The 25,365-nt window shown below is 33.3% G+C and overlaps 1 protein-coding gene across 1 annotated transcript; it reads left to right on the top strand.

Annotated features, from left to right (window-relative positions):
* Positions 1-238: 238 nt before the first annotated feature.
* Positions 239-21,963, top strand: LOC100369499 (endoplasmic reticulum-Golgi intermediate compartment protein 1-like). Its single transcript, XM_006825910.3, has 10 exons — positions 239-349; positions 8,514-8,575; positions 9,246-9,318; positions 10,324-10,412; positions 11,623-11,747; positions 12,563-12,670; positions 13,655-13,715; positions 14,177-14,277; positions 14,879-15,001; positions 18,314-21,963. Exons 1-10 carry the CDS (start codon positions 330-332, stop codon positions 18,419-18,421), a joined length of 870 nt encoding a protein of 289 aa, XP_006825973.1. The 5' UTR covers positions 239-329; the 3' UTR covers positions 18,422-21,963.
* Positions 21,964-25,365: the final 3,402 nt, after the last annotated feature.

The following is a 25,365-nucleotide window of genomic DNA, read 5'->3' as shown; positions in this document are numbered from 1 at the left end:
TGGGTCAGCCCTATTGTAGCACTTCTTTTCCTTTTAGATGGTATCAACCATATTTAGATCGTCAAGCAATGTGTGTCGATTATTGTTATTACAGTGTATATGACCTTCAATGCGCTATTATAAAATCATAACACTAACATATCCATACAATCATTCTGATGATCCGGAAGTGCTCGTACAAACTGCCAACCAATCAAAAGCCACCATGTGGTGAGCATGCGTAATATACGTAGCCGGCAAATTGGTACAAAAAATCTCACTTTTTTGACCCAGGAAGTATTACTCGTTTAGGCGTGTATTACTATATTGTTTGAGAGAAGCACCTCACCATGCCGTTCGACGTACGTCGGTAAGTCACACCAGCCAGATTTCATATTACTATTTGCATGTCACTCTCTTTCATGACTTCCGTGTGGGTTGTATTAAAATCTGTGTCGACCACGAAAGCGGCAACCAGCTGTTCGCTTTAGCGTGTCAACCCCGAGACTCGCTAGAAGTATAACTCACTCGAACACCTTTTTTTTTTAATTACATTACAATAATCACAGTTCACGCTGTACCTTGAATGTATAACATTTTTCGGTGTATAATATTAATTCGGATAGAAACACACGATGCTTCCGTGTGTCAATGAATTATTTTATAGTGCTATTAAACACTTTCAAAGTTCTAGTCTGGGGTGACTGGAGTCCCTACATTAACTGCACCAGTGATCTGAAGGTTTGCACAGTTCCTCTATCAGATAGAGGGACTGTGGTTGTGCGCTCTCGAGATGCACAAGAAAAAGAGTTTGTAATATATTCCAATTTAGTCCAAATATTCGATACCATTCATAAGCCTAATAACAATAAACATGTGTACATGTACTGGTAATCGATCTTTCCGTCTGCTGTACATGTTTATACGTTGTTTGTATTTGTTGCACGTCACAAATGGCTTATAATTATTATAATATGAAGAGCCCTCGTGCATCCCAGATGTACACCCCGTATGTTGATTTGACAAAGTAACAGGACCTCAACAGTACATCCATACCAGTTATCACTCTGTTAAACTAAAACTGGTCGATCTGACGAAATGGTCATAATAATTAAGACAAAGTTCTTTTCTGCAATCAAAGGGACTAATTTATTGCTTTTCTTGAAGTATGGCCCGAAACTGGTCAACTATCTCACACAAAAAAGATGTGGAATGTGAAGTGACAGGATATCACATTTGTTATCTTGTCAGTGAAATCACAAAATTACAATTGAATAGAATAATGTTCTATTAATACCGTAAAGAAAGAGTTAACATTTAGATTTAGGTTTTCAGATTAAGTAAATAATAAAATTTCATGAAATGTAAAAATTGATTTAAAAAAGAACTCAAAATTGATGAACGACAAAAATACTACAGACTATTAGTATTATTAATAATATAAGAAATATTAAAATACCGTGATATGTAAGTATATCTGTATGCAGCACAGAATATGTATATAATATAAAAGATGATGAAGAGATTTTATACCTTCGGCAATAACAAAATTCTAAGTGAAAATAAAGTATTCTACGGTATAAAAATCAACTGTAACAATATTTCTAAACTTGTTTTAGAGTTGACAAAATGGTAATTTTCATTTATTGATGTATACTCATCTGCAGTTCTTGAAAACTGCCATATAATTGCTTTGATATTTGATATGTAGTCACCTTTATTATTCTTAGCTTTTTAGGTTCATTTTTGTACCAACCCTATTTCTAATTCAATTATGTTGAATACCTTTTGTCCCAAATACAATGCCTGACTGAGGCTAAATCTGCCTGACTGGCAGGTTTTACCTTTGATTCTTCCCCATTTGAGCATGCTTGAAAAAAACAAATGAAACAATGGAAGTTATAACTATATAAGGGGTTTTGTTAAGAGCCAGCCACTGGCCAAATGACCTGTTACAAGCCCAAATCGGCAGTCTACTTTCTGGCTTGTAACCCCCCACTCAACCACCACCAACCACCACCACCAGCCGAGAGCCTTTTTATTTTTGTTTGGCCTGTTGTTACAGAATGATGGCCTGCTATTGAATGAATTTGTGAAACCCCCGACTATATGTTAATTGTAATACAAATGATGTCATATTCATATTCTAATTTTTGCTATCATTAACATTATCCATCATGCTAGGACATTTAGCTGGGTGAACCCAACAATAGCAATGTTGCCTCTCTCTCTCTCTGTATGTAGTACAGGATTGTATCCAATTGTCATTAGTAAAAAAAGTTTTTTATAAAACATTTTCAGAATTTCTAAAGTCAAATTGTCATCACGACAAACTAAGAATGAAATAATGTAAATTTGCTAATGTAGACTTTGATTTTTTTAATCTTCAACCAAGAAATAATTGTAAAAGGCTGGTACCCAGATATGTCATTGACCTACAGAATGTTGACCTTCATATAACAAGAATTATTCTCCCCCTTTCAGGACATCTCCTTTCACAGTATTGTAGCCTGTCATTTAACATTTTAGGAAAATGTCTCGTCTCCCAATGAACAAAATCCCTTTTCATAATCTAGTTGAATTTTTGCATATTCTGGATTTTATGGCATTCGTAAGGACAAAAACTTTGTCACTCAAATGTTGTAGAATTCCCCTGAAAAATTTACCGGTACACTGCATTTTTTTTCATTTTCACCCACTTGTGAAATTTGCTAAAAATTGCATCACACGACATAACAGTAAGTTAACCTGTTTAACATAACATTTCAAAATTAAGTAATATTAAATAAAAAAAGTGTATAATTTGGTCTTTATCAATTTAATCATTTTTTTTTTTAATTGAGAAATTGTACTCTTCACCAATATGGATAACCCTTCTATTCAGCAAATAGTTGTAAAAACGATTTCTTTGTCCCCTGACAGTTTTATTGGATAATGGCAGTCGGTAATGCCATTACAGCAGCTGGAATGATTCCTATACTGACATTATTCTTGTACATGTAGCCCTATAGCATAAATTTAAAATATTTACACACTATAATTTGCATATGTATATAATGAGTTTCTGTACACACTAGTATAATTCATAACAGACCCATATGCTGAAACATGGAAAGGTAATTTAGACGTTTTTTCTCCTCCCTTAGCTGCAATATGTTCTATATTTGCTTTAACATTTACGATTATGTTTTTAAACTAATTGAACTCTAGAAAACAAAAACAATTAATACTACTCCATTATTTGAGGTTTCATGTAATTAATAGTGGGCTGGTATAAACAAAGTGAATCTGTTTTAAATGGCTGTTACACAGCGCACATGTCATTACAAGCCATTCAGGCTGTTTGTAATAATTCAGATGAAAATGATGTGATAAATTTATGGGTTTTAACAAATTTATACATTTAAAAATTTTGTACAATATTTAGCAATTGTGATTCGGCAAATTAAATTTAGATTAAAATTAAATTTAACACTGACGGAGAATTTGTTTTCCATATGTTTTATTGGCATATGTTGCAAGCATGATTTAAAATGAACCGACTACCAAGTCTTGTAATTGAGCTAATTTATTTTCTAACCTTTTCACAACTAGTACTCTCTTTTCATCAGAAAATACCGGTAGTCCATTTTATAGTTTGCACTTTCCTTCAGAAGATTGGTACAAAATACTAGTAGGCAAATGTTTTTGGATAAAAACTGACTGGAAATTGACTCAAATTTTGTCTGTTGGCTCCAAAATTTTCAGAAATGTTAAAGAATTTGAGCGGGAGCCTATTGGTAAAATGGCTAAAATTAGTAGTCTAACAGGACTACTATAAATTTACAAAATATTAGTACTTTGTTTTTTTTAAACAAGACCAATTTGTCTTCAAATCATAGGTGTCCCAACATAAATTAAGCCACATGACATTTATTTATTTCCCTGACACTGTCCTGCATATCTGTAAGTACCTATTTAAAGGCCCAATTCACTTGCCCAGGGCAAGTGTGAATTGGAGGTGTGGCTATGCTAATGAGTGTTGTTAATCACTTGCATAGCCTATGACGCACCCTGTTTCAGCGGTCCAACATCACGTGACTTTGATTGACAGTAGTTAATTATTCAAGATTAGTAGCGTGTCCCTTTCCCCGGTTCGAGTTTTTGACTTTTATCCGCCAAAATCTCAGCTCGTACACTATTTATTGTCATAAATACTACACACAGTCACTGCTGTGATATTCATAGTCACATGCATCCACTTTGGCATGACATAATCGACCTGTAAGTTCGAGAAAATGCGCTATTACCGGGGCTTGGCTGGAGCTGTTTACTACAGCGTGACAAGCAAGGAAATAATCCCTATTGTTTAGGACCGTATTTATAGTATACCTGGGCCTTTAACCCGACAAACTATTCAATATTACTGATGGTTTAACAGTTCTTAAAACTGGTAGCCCAGCAGCCTTTTAAACAATTTTTTTTTTAATGTTGAGCCCTAGTTGGTGAGAACGTTGGTATGAAGCAGTAGCCCAAAACACTCGGACTGCCAAATCTTTTCCGGGGGCTATCACTTTTCAAAATTTTTAACTCAACTGAACTACTAAAAATCCACTATATTAATACTTATTTTTACGTTAACCAATTTCTCTTCAATGCTAGCCTATTGGTGTCCTATACAAATTTAGCAATATGACATGCATGTATTCACACTATTTACATGGTTTCATGCTCTGCATATTGTGTTCATGTGTAATTTGGTTCAGAAAATTAAATTTTTGAGATTTCAGAAGGGAACCTGTCAATCTTTGAGCACCAAGTCACCATCACAAATTTTAAACCGAATAATTTTTTTTAAATTTGTCCAAAATTTTGATCCAATGTGTGAATTATGTCCATATGGTTCAAATTTATCAAAAGAAAATATTCAAAAAAACATAAAAATGTTGCACAAAAATTACGTCAGTAAAAATTATGGATTAAAATTGAATCTTGCAGCATGAAGACAAATTTTAAGACTGTAGTGAAAATTTTACCATATATCAGTGTTGCAAGAAATTGTTTACAATTATTAAACAATAATGAATTACCCACAGTGCCATATTAAATAAGGAGTTGATTATATGCGAGACAATGTGCGAATCGTGGTGATATCTGTTTTGGGCTTTTTATGTCTAAAACCTGGTGTGTCAACTGAGTGGACAACGTTGAATGCTGTGGTCTCTCACTCAGCTCAAGGTTTATTGCCATACCCTGTTTCATAATAGAATACTTCCTTTGTTACAATGCAAATTATTGATCACTGTACTGTAGGGAAAAGCAGGATGGCACTTTTGCATTTTGGACACATAAGTGGTAATTAAACACCATGAAATGCAAGATGGTAGGGTGTGCAACAGATTCACACCTACCTATTAGAATATGAACATTTTGCATACCCACCAAGGAAGCTCAAGAACGTTTAAATGCCAAATTCACTTGCCCAGGGCAAGTGTGAATTGGAGGTGTGGCTATGCTAATGAGTGTTGTTTATCACTTGCATAGCCTATGACACATCCTGTTTCAGCAGTCCAACATCAGGTAACTTTGATTGACAGTAGTTAATTATTCAAGATTAGTAGCGCTTCCCTTTCCCCGGTTTGTGTTTTTGACTTTTATCCGACAAAATCTCAGCTCGTACACTATTTATTGTCATAAATATTATCACTGCTGTGATATTCATAGTCACATACATGGCTGGAGCTGTTTACTGCAGCGTGACAAGCAAGGAAATAATCCCTATTGTTTAGGAGCGTATTTATAGTTTACCTGGGCCTTTAAACCAGTTCATTTGATTTGAGATCGAGTCTATATCATGATACACATGTATCTTGTATATCTTATATAACTCAAATTTTCGATACTGTAATTATTTAGTACCCGTTTTCCAGATTTTTAGCTCCACTGTCAACTTTAATAGTCAAAGGAGCAGAGCTTTTCATATTACTGATTGTTTATCATCTGGCATCCATCAACCGTTGGCGTACCTTTACATTTTTGCAAATATGATTTGCTTTGATACTTGGTAGGCTTCTCTCAGATTTGTTCAATTCGTGATATTATCAAATCTCTAATTTTAGTGAATATTGTTGTCATTTTTGGTAAAAAAAATGCTATTTTCAACTGTGTATACAACAGAACTGACAGACTGCTTAAATAAATAGTTATCATTTTCCCAGTTTAACTCAGCTGAGGAATTGTGGTGAAAGTGTCAGTGACATCATTTGTTGTATCAGAAAATTAAATTACTTCAGTAGTCGCATGACTTTTAGGGCTAGGGAGCTAAATATCACTGAAGACAATAATGAGAGTAATTAAGTATGCTATTAAAATCTTTATAAATGATATGGATTTTGAGTGATAATTAGTTCTTCTTTTTGCCAGTGATAGACAAGTAAAGGTAATGTCAGAGTTGATTGTTCTTGGATGCCTGACTGGGCTACCAATTTAAATTGCTAATACCTGTAAGGTAAAGAGAAATTATTAATTACCAGGGTATTTAAAAATTTATGGTATTTTGTTAATTGTAACTACTGGTAAAGGGTTACTTAGCAAGGTTACTTTGCAAGCACAACCTTGTTGTCATTAGAAAAATGTTATTTTCGTCACGTATAATATTCAGTTGTATTAAAGAAGTACCCAGAATTTTGCATTATCAATACATTTTTATAATTCTTTGTTATCCAAATCTATCTCACTCTACCGTATGTACATTTAAATGACATTAATTCAATCAGTGTATTTTAGCATATGGTAACAACCTTTCATGCAATACTTCAAAATACAGTGGATGTGCTGAGATGTGTCCTTGGTCTCATTCATTCATATTTAATATTTTTGTATAAAATATTTTGTGATGATGTATCATGGGATCAAAAAAAAAAAAAAAATCCTAAACCCCTGATATTTTAAAAGCTGGTAATCATACACTTTATTGCTACACACTGGTAGAAATTTTATTTTTAAAAATACAATAAAACATTTTTTCTGTCTTAATACTTTGTCAGCCATACCCCTAAATCATAACATTTCTTGTGCCATATTTGCTTAGCATACTCTACATGCAGTTTTAGCGAATTGTGGTAAAATGACGTAATAGCGAAATTATGATTTAGCGAATCTCTCTTGTCATTGTTGATTTCCTGTTTTACTTTGTCAGCAATATCCCGAAATCATAACATTTCTTGTGCCATATTTGCTTAGCATACTGTACATGCAGTTTTAGCGAATTGTGGTAAAATGACGTAATAGCGAAATTATGATTTAGTGAATCTCTCTTGTCATTGTTGATTTCCTGTTTTACTTTGTCAGCAATACCCCTAAATCATAACATTTCTTGTGCCATATTTGCTTAGCATACTGTACATGCAGTTTTAGCGAATTGTGGTAAAATGACGTAATAGCAAAATTATGATTTAGCGAATCTCTCTTGTCATTGTTGATTTCCTGTTTTCACAAATGCGCAGTTATCACCTCTATAAAAACAAAGAAAAATAAAAGATTTTTTTATGTTTAGGATTGGTGTATACACAATGCCTTGGCCATTTTGAATTTATAATAAAATCATTAGCATCATCTTGAATTAGCGTATCAGTTCTCTCACTAAATTCGCTAAAACGACATGCTTGCGAAAAAGACATGTTTTACAGTATTCAACTTGTGTAGGACTGGTTTTCAGCAAAACTGGTTTATCAATTATTTGTCACCCTTTTTTTTTTGTCCAGCTTGGCTACTTAATTTTGAAAATGGTAACTCTTGTACTGAAGCTGGTAGTCTGTGTGTGCCTTGAGCTACTATTAATTTGGAACCTGCATCATTTATTATGTATTTATGAATTGTCTTCGTCTGCATAGTTTCAACTGTAACATTTAATTCTCAGAGCTATTTCTAGGAAAAACAATTGCATGTTATACTGACATTCCTAATGAAGTTATTCAAAGTTGTATAACAAATTGTTGTACCTTTTTTTGAGAGTACTGTATGGGGAGGTGTGATTTGCAACATGTGTGGTGTGTAAAATATAGTAAAATGTATTATTCTTTACACAAATTTGAATGACTGCTGTCTGATGGCTTTTTTACATGTCTTGATATTTTTTATTTTTTTTTTTTTAAATACTTATGTCAGGCCACAGTTTCCAACATTGAATATCATTGTTGTCTTTCCTGACATTTTTTTTTTTAAATAAACTATTTGCAAGTGCAAGTGTTGACGTTTTAGTGCATTTTGACTTGGCCATCTTCTTATCATAATGGCGTTATGTCAGTTTTATGCACTATTCTTGCAATAACCAGGACTGGTCTAATGCTTGCTTCTGTGGATAACAAAGATTCCCCCAAAGTCGCATTTGTTAGTCTTGACCAGTTGATTAAACCTTCCTGTTGAATTTGTAGAACACTCATTCAGGGTAGGGGTAGTATTTGAACTTGGATCATCCGATCACGAGTCTGATGATACAATCACTGTTACCTGTGTCTTGTTTTTTTACTTAGTGTCACTGTTATTTTTACCACTAGGTTTGATGTATATCGGAAGATACCAAAGGACCTCACACAGCCTACTTTGGCTGGTGCCATGGGTAGGATGTACTCTTTTACTTTGTACACACAACTTTTTGGCCAAATAAAAAGAAATTGGTTTTCCTGGTAGCCTAACCTACTTGTATTTTGGTGGAAGTTGAAAAGTATGCAAATTAGTCATTTTGTCCTGTTATTTCTTTGTACTTTGTACTCTGTAGTGAATGAAAGAAATCAATCCTGAAAAGTAACCTAAATATCGTAGTTCATGTCCTGTGTGATACAAAAATTATGTATTATTTGCTAAGACTACAGCTTTAATGAAAAAAAAATAATTATAAAAAATGAAAAACCCTACCACTCAGTATTTTTTTAGCCTGTAGCGAAAATACAGTCATTTGAGACAGCTGATTTCATATGGAAATCTCCTTAATAAATTTGGTCAGCCAGGCGACATAAATGAATTGGGAGGGGAACAAATGAAATATATATAATTGAGTTTCCCTAATTATGTAAAGAATAGTTTTGAAATAACTAAGAGGAGATTATAGATTTTGTAATAATATTCATCAAAATGTTTTCCACAACTAATGATTTCAATGTATGAATTTCGATTCCATCATTGATATCTCAAAATCAAGAAATTTTGGTTTTACCATTATGTAGAAACCTGGTCATAAATGCAAAGAATGTATTATTTTGCAATTAATGATTATATTTCTTCTATTCCAGTATCCATATGTAGTGCTCTCTTCATAGTATTTCTACTCTTATCAGAATTTACCTCCTTTATAGCACCTGATGTGTAAGTTTTTTTGTTTGTTTTTAACTCTGTAGCTTCCTAACCAGTGAATAGGGGTGAGGGTGGGTGAAGCTATGGATGCTATCAAGGTTATGATTTCTAGCTAGAATGCAATATTCCAATGCTCGATTCGGCAAGATTTTTATACATGTACATGATAGTGCAATCCTAACAACAAATTCTGGGCATGTTGGCAAGATGTACTTTTCACACCAAGTATTAACAGTAATTAAAAGACATTTATTACACTTATATATATATGTAGGAGAAGTTTATTTGCAATGTAGGACAAATTTACCTTTCATAAAAAATAAGAGGGAGATTGTAAAACATTTCAATACATTGCATTACATGTGTTTACTTTGATTTGACGTAGTATTTACCTTGCAGTTTATTTGGTGTTACTTGTCTATTTCAACACCTTGCCTACTAATACTTCTTTTCCCATTGATTTTGGTGTGTGAAGGCTTTCAGCAAACAATATGTTTACCTTTTCACCACCAGACTTTCTCACCAAAATTTTTCTGCACTATTTACATGTATATTCTTCAATAATTCTGGAAATGAACCTTACTTTTGGAGCCAACTGCTTTTCATTTTTTTTTTTTAAATTTTGCTATTTTTGTCCCAATCTTCTAAAGGAAAGTGCAGACCATAAATAAGACTATTTTGTGATGAAAAGCGGGAACTGGATGTGAAAAGGTTTAAAGAAATACCATATTTATTTACAGAGAAAATTCAAGTACCTGCATTATTTTTTAAGAAATGATGATTAAATCTGTCATATTGGAATTTATTAGGAAATAATAAGACTAAGTTCATGTAGATGAGATGGATGAAATCATAAGGTCGTGTACAATGTTGAATAATTGAATTTATCTTTGAAAGATTGTGCAACCAGATTTCTAACTATCTTTGGCATCTATTTTGTACCTTGTTTATTTGAAGCAAATGAAGCACATTTCACCATGGATATGGTTTAAATAATTTGAACTATTTTTTGAACAGGAGGAGTGAATTATACGTGGACAATCCAGGACATATTGAAAAATTAAATGTTAAACTTAATATAAGTTTACCAAGACTTAAATGTGAATGTAAGTATTAATGATTATTCACAACATGAAGGTCAAATTGAAAGTCACATGCCTCAATATCAGTGTGTTTGAGCCTTTAATTAAGGTACATGTAGAAACTTACTCATAATTTTTGAAATAGTTGATCATAATCACATGACAATGTTCATTGGTTTATTAGGTAAAATCATGGAGCTATTGTCCCATGGCACTATGAAATAGCATTCTCTTGTGTATTACGTGACATGTTTTGAAAAACTTGTGAGAAACTTTTTTGAGAAATTATTTTTTGACACTTTTTTATAACCAAGATTTTTCAACTGTAAGGCCATCGCTGATTGGCCGCTGAGTTGGTATGACAATATTTGATGTCAAATACCCCAGGAAAGTTCTTTCCTGTGAAATGTTCTTCATGTAATTAGGCGTTCGTATGCAGGGGATTTTTCCACACAAAAACGATGAATTCAGCCAAATTTTGTTAGTAGCTGTCTCAATATTATCTCAATGGATTTGTATTTTTTTCCCCGTTTAGTACGAATCTAAAAAATGTGTTTCACAACTTGTCTCTTTATTTAGTTTCATGCCGTATTCAAGATGGTGGTGCCCATATAGTAAAATATTCCATTTATTTTATTATCTCTTCTACCCAGTTGACTGTGGCTTCTACCTTAAACAGCTATCAGAAGGTCGACCAAACAGTCTTGATCACTTATTGATCTTAGCAAAAATTTCTTTTAACTTTGTATGCATTAGTGAATGAATCTGAGCACGTGAATATGATCTCTGCTTTGAGTCTGTTGTAGCATACTGGTACTCACAAAGGGTACAGGTACCAACTACCGGGTATATTCAGTGTAGAAACCAATTATCAGTAAATGCCTGATTTATTAAATCCCAAAATGTATTGTCACAATGTATGCTCTGTCCCAAACTGTACTCAAAAAAATATTACAGGGTTTCATAAAATAAAATCAGATACAAGATGTCAATCATTTTAATGTTAAAAAATCATATTCCTGACGTGTTTATATTCCAACTATATTACTATAAACAAAACTGTATATCTTAAATTTGATAACTAACTGGGACTGTGCCATGCAAGGCTTGTTTAATATTATTTCAATATAAGTTTGATTTGCATATTTGGAATCTCAAGTTCTTCTTGCTGTAATTTTTATACAAGATATTGGCATATAAGATTAATACTTACTATATTTTACACCATTTACAGTTATTGGTCTAGACATTCAAGATGATATGGGTAGACATGAAGTTGGGCTTGTGGATAATACAAATAAAATACCACTTAACAACAATGCTGGATGTAGATTTGAAGCCTATTTTAAAATAAATAAGGTAAGCTGGTATATAATAAGTATTATTATACATCCGCCATCGTAACCCCATAAGTTATTTTATGGGGTATTTTCATCCTACCATATAAAGAAATGCGAATCCCTAATATGTAATGATTATGCACGTAAGTGTCCTCTAATAATAAAAACAAACATGGCCGGCTCCAGGGTTTGACCATACTCCACACAAAGGAGTTCGCTGATTCTGTTCTAAACTTTTTGGATTTCGGCATTCCCATGATGTATCCTTAGAAGGAAAAGAAGTATAATAATAAGGTTATTTTGAGGATACCTTAAAGTATGCACTCAGCCAGTATGCCATCGCATCGACCTCAGTAATGTCTTCATGCATACTTTGAGGTATCCTCGTAATAATCTCATATTATCACACATGTACTTCAGTATTCATAGTTGCACACTGGCTGAATAATATTAGTATTGACTGTAAAAATATGTAAATTATAATAATTATTTAAGTAGATAGATAAATGTATGAATTGACACAATTTGTGTTTTACTCTTTTGAAAATTCTGACTTTGGTTTTATTAAGATTTACCTGGAGAATCCATTTAATCAGATTGTGTTGTTGAAATCAATTTTAGGTCATCTCTAAAAAAACGTTCTTTAATAATTTATAAAATAAACCATCCTTTTAGACACCCACGCATGTATATAGTTTTCCATTATGTTTCAAGTATTTACTAACTATTGTTTTTGGAGTAAAAATTTGCAGCAATCTGAGAACTTTTTCTATAGCCAGTCTGAATGTTAAATGAGCTACTTTTCTAACTGTTCAACTTTGTGTTTTTCACTAGGTACCTGGTAATTTCCATGTATCTACACATGCTGCTGGAAGTAGACAACCCCAAAAAGCAGATTTTGTACATACTATTCATGAAATTATTATAGGTGATGATATACAAGTAAGTATGCATAAAGATAAATTCCTTGGTTCCTTCATACACTACAAATAACCATAATCATTTTATTCAAGTTGTTCATTTTGGCAATCGAATTTGTACCTGGTACTGTGATATGTACTTGCTTGGTTCACTCCAGCATTGTGCTTTTCATTTAAATGGGTCTGCAGTGTTCTGTTCATGACCATTATTTATCTCTACACTCTGATTATAGGTATGTATTAGGAACACTACAATAAAGTGTATGTTTACATATAAACCTATGGTTTTGGTAACAATCGAGTTTTAAAATTGCATGTGGGCACTAGTCAGGGTGCATTTTACAAGACTCAGACCAAAATTGTCAGTTTATAAGAGTAAAGACACACTTTTGAGTAATTGTTTTAGACTTGTACCACAAAACACTTTTATTAACGTATCTATATGGCAACATGACCTCATTAAAAATGCATAACTATCATATCTGGAACACTTTTGCAGATATTGATATTCAATCAGTGAGTGCTTCATTGAAGACTTTGCACAATAAATTGATTAACATATTTATGACCATGTGACCTCATTAAAAATGCATAACTATCATATCTGGAACACTTTTGCAGATATTGATATTCAATCAGTGAGTGCTTCATTGAAGACTTTGCACAATAAATTGATTAACATATTTATGACCATGTGACCTCATTAAAAATGCATAACTATCATATCTGGAACACTTTTGCAGATATTGATATTCAATCAGTGAGTGCTTCATTGAAGACTTTGCACAATAAATTGAGTAACATATTTATGACCATGTGACCTCATTAAAAATGCATAACTATCATATCTGGAACACTATTGAAGATATTGAGGTTCATCCAGAACTGCTTTGTGATAAAGATGGCTAGGGATCTGTCTCTGATGGCTTTTTCGTTATGCCACATTTTATCACTTGTATAGCCCTGAACAAAGACTAATCTTCTTGGTTTTTTACTTTTTTTACAGAATAAAAGTATAAATGCTGCTTTTAACCCTCTTGCTGGCTATGATAGATCTGATGCAGCAGGCAAGTTGCAATCTGTTGTTATATTTTAATGAACCAGTATACAATAAACTTTGGCTTATGTGTCCTTCTATTATAAATGCGTTTATTAGAGCAAATATTATTTAATTTTGTAATAGGGGTCAACTTATAATACAAATTACAAAATATAGTTAAAATGAAGCATGCAACCCAATCCACATGTTTTGATAACTATTCTTTTATTCATACTGCTTGAGTGTACAGGCAAACTGGCTTTGGGATTTAAAATTCAAACTTTCCTGATGTGGGGTGTAAACACTAATTATTGTACCACCCACCGTTCAACACTGATGTTAGATGATAGCTTCCTGGAAATATAATTGAATTAAAATTCAAACTATTGCTTCATTGTTGATGATGCCCTCTTCATGCTGTTGCATCATGGGATGCATAATTGGTTTGTTGAAATGCAATATATTCAATATTCTTTCCTAATGTTATAGCTGAATCATCCCATGATTATTACATGAAAGTAGTTCCTACTGTGTATGAAGACGTATGGGGTAGAGTGAATTTATCATATCAATACACTTATGCATATAAGGTATGTATCCCATAATGCTTTGCATTGTCTTGCGCTTACTGCTTTAAGATTGCATCAATGTAAAATTATGCAACTTGCACAAATCAGTTCATGAAATGGTCAAAATCATGTGAGAAGACAAGAATTGTGCTTTAAAAATTAGATTTTGTTTTGTGATCTCCATCACATGTGAGTGATCTATCAAACATGCAGTAAGATCTTTAACTTTATCATTTGTATTTATGTTTTTTTTAGCTCCGCTGTCAACTTTGATGAGCGGGGCTTATCATATGAGTGATTGTTCGTTGTTCCCGTCAATGTTTTACTTTTTCGACTTCTTCTTGAAAACTACAAGCCTGAATGCTTTGATACTTGGTGTATATGTACCTTGGGTAGACCTCTCTCAGATTTGTTCATTTCATGATGATATCTTGAATTCTCTGATTTTGGTGGATATTTTTGTCATTTTTGGTAAAGTGATATTTTCGACTTCTTGTTAAAAACCGCAAGTCCAATTACTTTGACATTATACATATAGGTACTACATGTGGACCTCTCTCAGATTTGTTTGAACTTATTATGAAAGAAATTATTTTTAATACTGTGTTACATTTATTTTCAGGACTATGTATCTTATGGTCATGGTCATCGTGTCATGCCAGCCATTTGGTTCCGTTATGACATCAGTCCCATCACTGTGAAATATCATGAAAAAAGAGCCCCATTCTATACATTCATCACAACGGTGAGTTTAAATTTGTCGTCTGAGTATTCTTGCACATATTTTTTTTTTCATACATTACAGCGCTTACATGACAATAGCTGCATCCTGTGTGTGTTTGGTATATCTTCAGCACCATGTCAATGTGTTAAATGCTAAATTTCCAAAGAAATCAAGAATCCGTAATTCATTTCAATCAAGCTAGTTAGAGCCGAATTAAAATTTTGAACTATTACTGCAAACATGCAATGCATTATGGGAATAAACTTCCCATTGTATTTAATAGAAAACTATCATACGGGTAACTTAGTAAATTAAATGCAAGTTAAATTGAATTAAATTTTTTGAAATGTTTTAACAATATTAAAATTCATATCAAATTTAGAGATGTGAACAATTTCACTACAGAAACCTGTGTAGAAATGTGAATTTCTGTCATTTTATTCTACTTGTTCTTGGATAATTTTTGTTTTCATTTTCAGTATCATAATTGCATTAACTCATAAAAATAAAGGCATATACAAAAAATTACGTACTTAGTTCAGCCTTAATTTCTGTAACTCAACATCTTTAATAACGTATTAGAAGCAAAAATCCAAAAATAGTCCAAAAATCGCATTGTTGTAAACTGAATAATTAAAATATTACTGTGCTTTGACCACAGAAAAACATCTGAATGTAATACTAATAAAAAAATAGGGTACTGTCAAAACTTTTATTTCACTGACATTTAATTTCAGTATTTTTTCAAGGAAACAATGAGTTTTATTGTTATTTTACATGTTCACATAGATTTAATTTAGCAAGTTTTATTTATCAGCGAAAATAGTGAAATTAAAACCCAGGACTACAGATATACTCTATCTGAATTACATCAATATAGTCTATTTCAAGTGTTTGAAAGGAAATAATATGAATGTGATGAGATGGAGAGAAGGGTATTCTGGGTAATCACCAGACCATTTCAAGTGTTTGAAAGGAAATAATATGAATGTGATGAGATGGAGAGGAGGGTATTCTGGGTAATCACCAGACCACTTCAAGTGTGTTTGAAAGGAAATAATATGAATGTGATAAAATGGAGAGGAGGGTATTCTGGGTAATCACCAGACCATTTCAAGTGTGTTTGAAAGGAAATAATATGAATGTGATGAGATGGAGAGGAGGGTATTCTGGGTAATCACCAGACCATTTCAAGTGTGTTTGAAAGGAAATAATATGAATGTGATGAGATGGAGAGGAGGGTATTCTGGGTAATCACCAGACCATTTCAAGTGTGTTTGAAAAGAAATAATATGAATGTGATGAGATGGAGAGGAGGGTATTCTGGGTAATCACCAGACCATTTCAAGTGTGTTTGAAAGGAAATAATATGAATGTGATAAAATGGAGAGGAGGGTATTCTGGGTAATCACCAGACCATTTCAAGTGTGTTTGAAAAGAAATAATATGAATGTGATGAGATGGAGAGGAGGGTATTCTGGGTAATCACCAGACCATTTCAAGTGTGTTTGAAAGGAAATAATATGAATGTGATAAAATGGAGAGGAGGGTATTCTGGGTAATCACCAGACCATTTCAAGTGTGTTTGAAAGGAAATAATATGAATGTGATAAAATGGAAAGGAGGGTATTCTGGGTAATCACCAGACCATTTCAAGTGTGTTTGAAAGGAAATAATATGAATGTGATAAAATGGAGAGGAGGGTATTCTGGGTAATCACCAGACCATTTCAAGTGTGTTTGAAAGGAAATAATATGAATGTGATAAAATGGAGAGGAGGGTATTCTGGGTAATCACCAGACCATTTCAAGTGTGTTTGAAAGGAAATAATATGAATGTGATGAGATGGAGGAGGGTATTCTGGGTAATCACCAGACCATTTCAAGTGTTTGAAAGGAAATAATATGAATGTGATGAGATGGAGAGGAGGGTATTCTGGGTAATCACCAGACCATTTCAAGTGTGTTTGAAAGGAAATAATATGAATGTGATGAGATGGAGGAGGGTATTCTGGGTAATCGCCAGACCATTTCAAGTGTTTGAAAGGAAATAATATGAATGTGATGAGATGGAGAGGAGGGTATTCTGGGTAATCACCAGACCATTTCAAGTGTGTTTGAAAGGAAATAATATGAATGTGATAAAATGGAGAGGAGGGTATTCTGGGTAATCACCAGACCATTTCAAGTGTGTTTGAAAGGAAATAATATGAATGTGATAAAATGGAGAGAAGGGTATTCTGGGTAATCACCAGACCATTTCAAGTGTGTTTGAAAAGAAATAATATGAATGTGATGAGATGGAGAGGAGGGTATTCTGGGTAATCACCAGACCATTTCAAGTGTGTTTGAAAGGAAATAATACGAATGTGATAAAATGGAGAGGAGGGTATTCTGGGTAATCACCAGACCATTTCAAGTGTGTTTGAAAGGAAATAATATGAATGTGATAAAATGGAGAGAAGGCTATTCTGGGTAATCACCAGACCATTTCAAGTGTGTTTGAAAAGAAATAATACCAATGTAATGAGATGGAGAGGAGGGTATTCTGGGTAATCACCAGACCATATCAAGTGTGTTTGAAAGGAAATAATATGAATGTGATAAAATGGAGAGAAGGGTATTCTGGGTAATCAGCAGACCATTACAAGTGTGTTTGAAAGGAAATAATATGAATGTGATAAAATGGAGAGAAGGGTATTCTGGGTAATCACCAGACCATTTCAAGTATGTTTGAAAGGAAATAATATGAATGTGATGAGATGGAGAGGAGGGTATTCTGGGTAATCACCAGACCATTTCAAGTGTGTTTGAAAGGAAATAATATGAATGTGATAAAATGGAGAGGAGGGTATTCTGGGTAATCACCAGACCATTTCAAGTGTGTTTGAAAGGAAATAATATGAATGTGATAAAATGGAGAGAAGGGTATTCTGGGTAATCACCAGACCATTTCAAGTGTGTTTGAAAAGAAATAATACCAATGTAATGAGATGGAGAGGAGGGTATTCTGGGTAATCACCAGACCATATCAAGTGTGTTAGAAAGGAAATAATATGAATGTGATAAAATGGAGAGGAGGGTATTCTGGGTAATCACCAGACCATTTCAAGTGTGTTTGAAAGGAAATAATATGAATGTGATGAGATGGAGAGGAGGGTATTCTGGGTAATCACCAGACCACTTCAAGTGTGTTTGAAAGGAAATAATATGAATGTGATGAAATGGAGAGGAGGGTATTCTGGGTAATCACCAGACCAGTCTTCCTGTAATGTTGACATGTGGCCTCATACCCTTTGACTAAAGATTAATAACTATATTATGCATTTTTCAGATATGTGCAATTGTAGGTGGTACCTTCACAGTGGCTGGCATTATTGACTCTATGATTTACTCTGCCTCAGAAGTCTTCAAGAAAGCGGAAATTGGCAAACTTAGTTAATAAATTCGTAATCAAATAGGCACATATACTATTTTAATTTCACCTAAATTATAAATGTTAAATGTACTTGGTAAAGGGCTGATAGTGGATATATATTTTTAGAAAAACTTATTTTATGTACCAATGATATAATTTTAGTGACTATATCTCAATATATCAATCAAATGAACTTCTTTAAATACTGTTTAAAGGATTAATTATTCACCGGGTTTTAAATTTTGCTCATTTCGCTGACTGGAAAATGCGCTAAACTAAAACTCGGTGAATATGTCAAATTTAGCATACAATACATTATCCAAATGATAAAACTGTGAATTTAAAACCCACTGAATATGCCTGAAATGGTAAATCAGCAAAATTTAAACCCAGTGAAAATTAGTCATTTTACAGTAGAATTGCTCATCGATCCATGTGGCAACCAGTATTTCTAAGAATTGATTTTGTAGGATAAAGTATGATTAACAGATTCCAAATTCTATTGGTGTCTCTGGCAAACACTACCATCCATTTTACTGTAAACTACTATATTTTTACTTTGAAATATTTTTCCACATTTTTGCTGAATGAATGAATCACTGAATATAGCTTTTTTTTACCTATATTTTACATTTATCTCATCAAAAATCTGTGAAAATAATCTTTATACAAAATAGTCAAAAAGTCTTTTCAGCGAAAATTAATTCCAGCTGAAATAAAGTATTTTACAGTGGTACTCATAATGGTTAGTTACACTTTAGTGAAGGGTAAAAAAAATATATATTAGTTATTTATCACATGATATGTTTGTTGTTTCCAATATGTTTTTGTATTGTTGTATTTGTCATTTACTCTTGGAACTAAAGGGTATATATTATCTTAATTTTATGTAGAAAACTAGTCTTTTACCTGAGACTTTTTTCTTTGTGACCTCTTTGAATTGGCGGGAAATGCGGGGAATATTATTGAATGTTCAAATTTCAGTTATTTGCAGCACGTCTGAATGTTTGAAATTGATTTTGACTTCCCATTTGATTATGTGTTCAAGTTTTCATTTGCCGATCTTTTTGAATGGTGTTTGAACTTGCGTGGATTCACAAAGCGACTCTGTTCCAAATAGTTGTGGCTCGTAGTAATTCAGAACTACAAAGAATATTTTTCTCATAGTATCGTTCTACTAGGAGTATTATGAATTATTCTAAGACTATTTCAGAGATACATTTCAAAATTAATTACCGGGGTCCCACTGCTTGTGCTATTTTACCCTGTCACAGGCATTTAATTTTTGTAAGTTGTTGATTTCTTATACATAAATGGTGTTATTCTGTCAGAACACTTACACCCTAAGATGCCTCTATTTACAAACATACAAAGAATTGTTAAGCTAGATTTTTTTTTTTAAAAAAACGGAAATAAATTCATTTCATTGTTCTGAATCTTGTGAGGTTTAATGATTAATTCACTCGATCCAGCAGAAAAAATGGCCCAGAATCTTATTTGCTTTCTGAGACCTTTACCGTAAACTTCTCAAAACAATCCAAATGTGGAAACTAAAATACTAGTATTAGTAGTCAATAAATTCACTACATGGGGGAGAAATTCTCTAGATTATGTAATCTCCTGTTGATTGAAATTTTCAATCAACCTATCAAGAACGTTTGATCTAAAATGAATCCAGCAACATTTTTATCTTGGCAACTTGAAGGATTTTCTGAATTCATAAAAAATAATTTTCTTTGTTGGGTCAGTTCATAAGATATGGCCTGTTCTGTGTAGGCTTTCTATACAAGATATTGGATCTGTGAATTTATGCTACCAAATATAGTGCAGTACTGATAATAAAGTGCTTCCATTTGTGCTTTTCTTGCCATAAATGTGACAGCTGTGTTAATTGGCTCCTATTTTTCACCTTCTTAGTAGTTGACCAATCAGTGATAACCTACTAATTTTCTGTGTTTGTATATTTTGCTCATTATTAGTTTTAATATCACCTAGCGTACTATGAATTGTAATAAAGTTGTATGAAAGTAATCCTAATTGTGCCATCAACTGTAGCTGTGAATCTTTAAAAAAAAATTTTTTTTTGGAATTTGAACATTTTATATAGATATATACTGTATTAATCACTAAGGTTCTGCCAGCTTGCACTCTTTTAAAGCACCACTGTAGCATGATGTCATACGAGTCCCATGTAATGCATAGAAACATGATAAATATATTGTTTATGTGGTCTGTGTGATGGCTTTGTTTATTTTAAATGTCATCATGCAGAGTTCCTTACAAGTATATTTATTTGACATGCATTGTATACATTGCATGGGACTCACATACCACAACTGGTATTATTTGCAGATACATGTAGTTTGTTCTCATGAAAATTATTTTTTGTTGTTTTCTATCAACCAGAAATATAGTTCTGTAAACTTTACAATGAACATTATTTTTATTTGCATTTATATACACTGGATTGTCACACTCGATAGACCTTGAACGGACATAACTGTTGAGTCAAACAATTACTGGTATTTTTTTTTTCTCTCAAAAAATGGTTCATTCTCTCTGTTTCGATTACCATGGTTACCTACTTCAGTGGAACATTGAACATAAGAAAGAATGGTACACTGTTTGAGGCGCAAAAACAGCCTTATGGGTCTATCACTCTGAACAAGATCTAGTGGTAATAAATATTTCTGTTACATATTTTGTGCCATATCATGTAAAATAAACATTGAACTAAATGATTCGGCACAGATTCAGGTCACAAGGCCCATACTAATACTGTAAAATACTGTAAAAAAGTATTTTACAGTATGCTAGTAACTAAGATTTATTTGTTTGAAAACAATTTTTGTTTCAATTTTCTCTTGGTGGTGTTTACATGTGCACATTATGTATATCATAAAGTTTTAATCTGTTTTTACTTGATACCACAAAAGACTATTTGGCTTGATGGGATGGGATGGGATTGAAAAAAAAAGATTGTTTCTTCTGCTACCCCTCCCAGAAAGCAGCTTGTGCCCCTCAGTTCAGCATAGAATTGTTGGTTCTGAGCATGATAGAACAGACGGAGCTGGTTGATGGACCAGGGACAAATCTTCAGAATTATTCTAGGCTGTGAAACTATTTATTGACATCCTCCTTGGCTTGTGTGCCTGATTTTCAACACGATTACTGAATCATTCCATGCCACATTTGTGGCAGACAGCCACGAAATCAAAATCATTATTTTTTGTACTTCACACCAATACGTATAAAAAATAATTTGATTTCAAACCAAATTGTAAATTTTAATTAAAATTGTTAGTGACAAAGAAATTAGTATGCTGATCATGGAGGATGCTTTCATTCTGTATTCCTAATGTAAGCTTTCATCTCATTGGCTACCAAACTATAATGCCTTAGAAGAATCATCCAATCCGGAAACTCCTACCTTGACAGCTTATTTTTTAGCTTCTAAAATATTTCTTTCACTGCATGCTTCTACAGTTCATGTATTATTTATGTAATTACCTTTTTTTTTAGAAATACATCTCTACTTTACTAAATAAAAACATTTTACACAAGTATTCATTGCTTTCTGGTTTATGTTATAATTTTATTTCCATATTGATGGATTTTTACCCCAGGATTTCTGATACATGTTAGTAGACCTTGAGAATCTTGGTGGGATGATGATAGGAAAAAACTATGCAAAATACTTGCTTTCCTTCACTTAGTTTGGTGCAATTTTTATGCTGAATTTACTAAAATAGTTATTCCCTTCTGTGTGAAATATTTTTACCGTGAGATTTAGGTATGCAAAATTTGTTCATTACCGATTCCTGCAATGTTCAAATTCTGCCTGCCCCCCCCCCCCCCCCCCCCCCAGTTTGGAGTTCTATCGTGTTAGGCTCCTGTACAAATGTAGAATGATGTACGAACATCGAATGAATACAGGAAGAACTGTTACTCTGGACTGGCAATCTGCAGGTAAGTAAAAAATGAGCACAAATTTACAACTTGAAACAAATATTCTTCTTGTCACCCACACAGGACAAAAGGTCAAGATCACAGTATGTGATTTTGTGCTACATGAAAATAACCAGTGATAATCAAAATTGACACGCATGTTCTCTGTATTTTGCAGAACCTTTCAACATTCTAAGGTTATGGTACGAGTTTATGTTTTGTATATAACTACAGAAAGGGAAATCGCCAGGGCCTTCAGACTTAACAAACGTGTCAGTGACGGATCCAGAGGGGGGGGGCATGCCCCCCCCAAAAAAAAACGCATGACGATTCATATCATCTGGATTACGCATAGCTTCTCTGCGATTTTCGCTTCCCCCCCCCCCAATATATTTTGCTGGATCTGCCACTGAAACGTGTTCCACATGTGACTCAACACCTGGGTGCATTTTCGGGGCAAAAGTCATGGTCAGGATTTCTAGTCAAGATAGGTATAAATGTTGGTAATATTTATTAACATTGCGTTAATAATATGCTCTTCTGTAAGTGACAGAGGTGTTTCTATGGTCAAAATACATATTTTAATAAATCAATATACAATGTAACTGTTGGCTTACATGTGCTTCTATTGGAATAAACAGCGATGACAGAAATGGTAGTTTGGTATAAATATGGGTATAGATTTTGTCACTATCCAGGTATAAAAATGATCACACTTTTGAGCACTCAGGGGCACTCCCTACCTAGCTATGTATCAACTCCTCCCCCCCCCCCACCCGGACTCTTCATTGAGTTTCCTCCTCAAGGAGAGCATTGTCATTTTGCTTACTGCACTTTTGAACTTTTGACTTGAAAAGGGTATTGTAGTGAATCAAAGCTGTCATTGAAAATCCCGACAATTTAAAAAGTACTCTCGGTACAAGGCCACCATCTTTGGAAATATTATAAACGGCAGTTGAACCAGTACTTGAATACAATAAATGTAATCAGCCAATCAGCATGCAGTTCACCAGCCCTGTAATTACAGACCGATTTCTATTTTGCCAGTACTCAGAAAAATCTTAGAAAAAATGTATTAACAAACAACTTCAGCAATTTCTCAAAAAACGAAACTCACGCAAGAATCAATATGGCTTTCGTAAAAAGTACAGCAGTAAACTCGCCCTGAATTGTTGAAGACATTGACAAAGGTAATATAGTCCTTGGTGTTTTCCTTGATTTTGCAAAGGCCTTTGACACTATCAACCACAATATCCTCCTCTCCAAATTATCCCACATTGGCAATCGAGGTACTCTCCTAAATTGGTTTGAAAATTATCTTGTTAACCGAACTCGGTATGTTCATTCATATAGTTGTAATTCCACACCCCTCCTCATTAGGCATGGTGTTCCTCGGGGATCTATTCTAGGCCCCCTACTCTTTTTGGTTTATATAAATGATCCGCCCTCCTCCTCACCGTTATTTGCTGACGATTCTAACCGGTTTCACTCTTTTAACAATCCTATTCCTAATTCACTTGACATAGACACGAACCTTCCTTGGTTAACCTTTGGTGCACAGCCAACACAGATAAAACCAACTTCATGATATTCTCATTTGCACAACAGAAATTATCAGACTTAGGTACTCCATAAATGAAACCAACACCACAACATATCTTGGCTTAACTATTGACAATCACTTAACCTGCAGGGAAACCCCACATCAACAAAATTATGAAAAAAAAATTACACCCCCGATTGGACTGATTGCCAAAGTACGCTATCTTCTCCTCAAATTTATAATTCTCTTAATAATATATAATTTCCTAATTTTACCGCACATATCAAATAGACTTGAAGTTTGTGGTAGTACGTATCAAACAACATTGGACCCAATCTACAAGCTACAAATAAAACTAACACGTATCCTACTTTTCAAAGATAATTTCACACACAGTAAACCATTATTTCACTCACTGGGAATGTTGAATATATATGACCTATTCAAATACAAACTATGCATTTTCATCCATGATCTGCACCACCATAGACTCCCTCGGATAACAGAAAATTACTTCACTTTACCTGATCATCAGCACTGCACCCGGTTTTCATCGCAATCCAGCTTCAAACTTCCTCCTAAGAATACTAATCTTGGCAAATTTTCAATAGACTTCCAGGGCGCTAAACTCTGGAATAATTTGCCAGCACATGTAAAATACATTGTTAGTCGAACCGGTTTTAAAACTTGAAAAGAACTAAAGGTTACTTGATCTCCCCATATTCCATCTCTTTTATATAAGCATGTTTTTTCTGTGTATTTTCAACATTTTCCTTTTAATTTTCATTTATTTATTTATTTATTTATTTATGTGGATAACAAGGTATGGTATGGCACTGTGTTTGTTTGCCGGTGCCCTATGCCGTATAATTTCGCTACATGTTTTTTTCTGATATTTATTTATTTAGTTTATTATAAAGTTACTTATTTAGTTACTATTTATTTGTGTGTATAATATTTATGTTATTTATTTATTTATTTTTTTTACCTTAGACAATCCTTATAAGAACAATATGCCCCTTTTGTCGCCTTTTATATTTCATTCATTTAAGATTACATACGGGTCAAACTCTGGGGAGCAGGCTTGACTAGCTTCGCTATAGCTATTTCTGCTTCCCAGTCGTATTATACATACTTTCTTATACCTTCGTTCGTTTATTTATTTGTGTGTTTATTCATTTGTTTATTTATTTATACATGTACATTTATTTATTTACTTACTTACTTCTACTGTATAATATGGGAAAAAAAACAACAACAATAAACCTCTAGTTTTAGTTTGAATTGGAAACTTTACGGCTTTGTTGTACTAAGTGTTTGTCTCTCGTTAAATAAGTCAGAAAGTTCATATTATGATTACTAAGGATTGATACACGGAATCACTTGAGGGTTGAACATTCAAGTAAATAGATAAGCACTATTTAATAATTTGTTCACGATTTTTCATCGCTACTTCTCTCTAAAATAATTTAAAGTC

This window comes from Saccoglossus kowalevskii, chromosome 10 (genome assembly GCF_978046115.1).
Source record: "Saccoglossus kowalevskii chromosome 10, keSacKowa6.1, whole genome shotgun sequence".
Classification (NCBI taxonomy): Eukaryota; Metazoa; Hemichordata; class Enteropneusta; family Harrimaniidae; genus Saccoglossus; species Saccoglossus kowalevskii.
The sequence above is the reverse complement of the archived record's forward strand: the minus strand, read 5'-3'. Positions and strand labels throughout refer to the sequence as shown.

Coding starts and splice junctions, on each gene's coding strand:
- LOC100369499 (XM_006825910.3), top strand. CDS start 330: ATGCCGTTCGACGTACGTCG. Junction 9,319..10,323: donor TCCTTTATAGCACCTGATGT/GTAAGTTTTTTT, acceptor TTTTTTGAACAG/GAGGAGTGAATTATACGTGG. Junction 15,002..18,313: donor TCTATACATTCATCACAACG/GTGAGTTTAAAT, acceptor TGCATTTTTCAG/ATATGTGCAATTGTAGGTGG.